The 2,705-nt window shown below is 49.8% G+C and overlaps 1 protein-coding gene across 1 annotated transcript; it reads right to left on the bottom strand.

The window, feature by feature from the left end:
- Positions 1-1,651: 1,651 nt before the first annotated feature.
- LOC103609442 (uncharacterized protein C9orf78-like) lies at positions 1,652-2,703 on the bottom strand (the record flags this gene model as incomplete). The annotated part of the gene is made up of 2 exons (XM_008593765.1): positions 1,652-2,182; positions 2,446-2,703. Coding segments are annotated over 2 exons (789 nt in total), but the record flags the coding sequence as incomplete, so codon positions are not given.
- Positions 2,704-2,705: the final 2 nt, after the last annotated feature.

Below are 2,705 nucleotides of genomic sequence, written 5' to 3'. Positions count from 1 at the left end.
ATCTTTTTCTGCATGAGAAAACAACCGGACCGGGGACCGGCAACGGGATTGCAACCCTCGGTGTTGCTCCCGCGCCTCGCTCAGCCAGTGAGCGGGAACCGGTCTGTATGTGGGATCCGAACCCTCGGGCGGGCCGCGCTTCCCAAGCGGCGCACTATAGCAGTGCACCACCAGGCCGGCCCTATACATGTCTTTTTGAAGAGGCTGCTCTGCAAGCATTCTGCTGGGTGCCGCCGGGAACAGAAAACAGAAAAATGGCACAGCAAGAATATATCAGTTAGGGGTTGCATTTGGCTGCGTATAACAGCAAACCCAGAATAACAGTGGCTCAGACTCTAAAGGGTTCATGAGAAAGCACGCACGGGGACGCTGGTGAGGACTCGCAGCTGGACCACGGGGGAGGCCTCTGTGCTGCCCGCCCACCTTCCCACCGGGCCCACGACAGCTGCTGGGGCTTCGGCTACTGCCTGTTCCACTGCAGACTGGAGGACGTGGGAAGCACAGAAGAGACGTCAGAGACACGGGTTCTTGGATTTCCCGAGGGAGGGATCCCGTCGAGAACTCGCAATAATTTCAAGCTCACACGGCAGCGTCACACTCACACACAGTTTATTGCAAAGTGTAAGTACGGGCAGGAATGTGTCTGAGCGTCCCCACGAGTGAAGAGTGCAGTGGTTTTTCAGGGAGGAGGCTTATATCTTGATTTCTATGAGAGGGAGGGTCTCTAACTTAATTAGGGGAGGAATATACAAGTCAAAGGGGGAGGAAAAGGGGGTTTGCTGCTTTTCGCAAGTGCAAGCTCTTTTTGCTTCCTTGCATGCGCAGTGAGGGGCTCTGTAGGAAAAGCTCAGGTGCGGTCAGTTTTCCCTTAAGTTTGCCCTTTTGGGCCTAGCGCCACTTGTGGAAAATCTACTCTTGGTCATTTGCACCTAGGATCCTTTTTAGTGCGCATATGTTGTGGTCTTCGCGGTTTTGTTTCCTGTGCAGGAAACAGCACGGTTCTGAACAAGGGCAAGCTGATTGACAGTGTGGTTAAGCTGATGTTAACGGGTGTGAGCTCATTATAGGTTCATTAACTGCAAAATGAGGAGGTGGCTAATGTTTGTTCGGCCTGAATATTCATGGGCACCCTCCCTGGGCCGGGTCCCTGTTTTTGTTTTTTTTTTTTTGTTTGTTTGTTTTTTTTTAGTTTTTGCTTTTTCATTTTTAATGAAAAGAAACAGGTAACTTTGCAAAAATCCAATATCCCTTTGATCCAGTATCCTGGATTTTTCTGCTATCAGGTGGACATGCTCTAAACAATAAGGACGCATTTCTGAGCCCTGTTCCAAATATCTGAAAAAGACTTGATGGCATATACAATGATAAAAACACAATCTAAAGGGCATTATCACACCAGGAACACACAGCTGTTTCCTCCTGACCCAGAACAAATATTGAGAGAAAGTCGACATATTTACAAACAAGTTTTAATAATGCTCACAGGAACAGAGTTCATCTCCAAGTAGGAAAACCGCACGTTGTTTTGTTTCATAATGTCAGCCTGTTTTTGGAACTGTCTGCTGGCAAATGGGCAGGCTTCTCTCCGGGAAGCCTTTTCTCATGGGAGGGCGGGGAGGGAAGGTGGTATTTACATCCCACTGTGCACACCTCAGTACCGCCTGTTCATCTTCTGGAACTTCTCATAGTGGTAGTCATCAGTGGGGGCCTTCTCGTTAGCAGGATGTTTGCGGTTAGGAGGGGACCTCTCAGGTTCTGGCTTCTCTGTGTCACCCACTCTTAAGGGCCGGGCTTTGGGCTCTTCTTTGTTTCTCCGTATTGGGGCATTGAGCTCCTCATGATAAAATCTGTTGCGCTGTACATAATTCACAGCCATGTTGATGGGCACAAAGGATGTCTCACCATCTTTTTTCTTGTTCTGCTGCTCTGCCGGGGGACGGGCCTTGGCATCCTCCGTGGAAATGATATTTTTTATTTTAGCATCAGTGCCCAGGTCCACCTCGGGGATGCCGCTCAGCAGCTGGTTGGAAAGCACCTCCTCAGTCTTCTTTGCTGAGGAGACACGGGTATTTTCTGGAAGGTCATAAAGACGGTCCTCCGCATTCTTCGGCTTGACTTTCTGTTCCTCGTGCTCCACAATCCCTGTTCTCTTCTTTAGCTCTGTCTCAATGTACTTCATCATGTCCGTGTCCTCATCCCTNGGGCCTTGGCATCCTCCGTGGAAATGATATTTTTTATTTTAGCATCAGTGCCCAGGTCCACCTCGGGGATGCCGCTCAGCAGCTGGTTGGAAAGCACCTCCTCAGTCTTCTTTGCTGAGGAGACACGGGTATTTTCTGGAAGGTCATAAAGACGGTCCTCCGCATTCTTCAGCTTGACTTTCTGTTCCTCGTGCTCCACAATCCCTGTTCTCTTCTTTAGCTCTGTCTCAATGTACTTCATCATGTCCGTGTCCTCATCCCTGTGGTTGGTTTCTGCAGAAAACGATGTCCCCAGGTGGAGGTCTTCTTCTTCTTCGCTGATCTTATCTTTGCCCCTTTCCTTCAGTTTCTTCATGTCCACCATACCGCCTGTCTTCATCTGAAAGGGATCGTCCACTGGAGTGGTCTCTTCTTGTACCTTCTCTCCCACCAGCAGGGCCACAGCCCTCACCCCATTGGGCCTCTTCCTCAGGTTCTGCACCTCTCGGGTCTCTTCCAGTTTTA

Source organism: Galeopterus variegatus, unplaced genomic scaffold (genome assembly GCF_000696425.1).
Source record: "Galeopterus variegatus unplaced genomic scaffold, G_variegatus-3.0.2 Scaffold9618, whole genome shotgun sequence".
NCBI classification, from domain to species: Eukaryota; Metazoa; Chordata; class Mammalia; order Dermoptera; family Cynocephalidae; genus Galeopterus; species Galeopterus variegatus.
The sequence above is the reverse complement of the archived record's forward strand: the minus strand, read 5'-3'. Positions and strand labels throughout refer to the sequence as shown.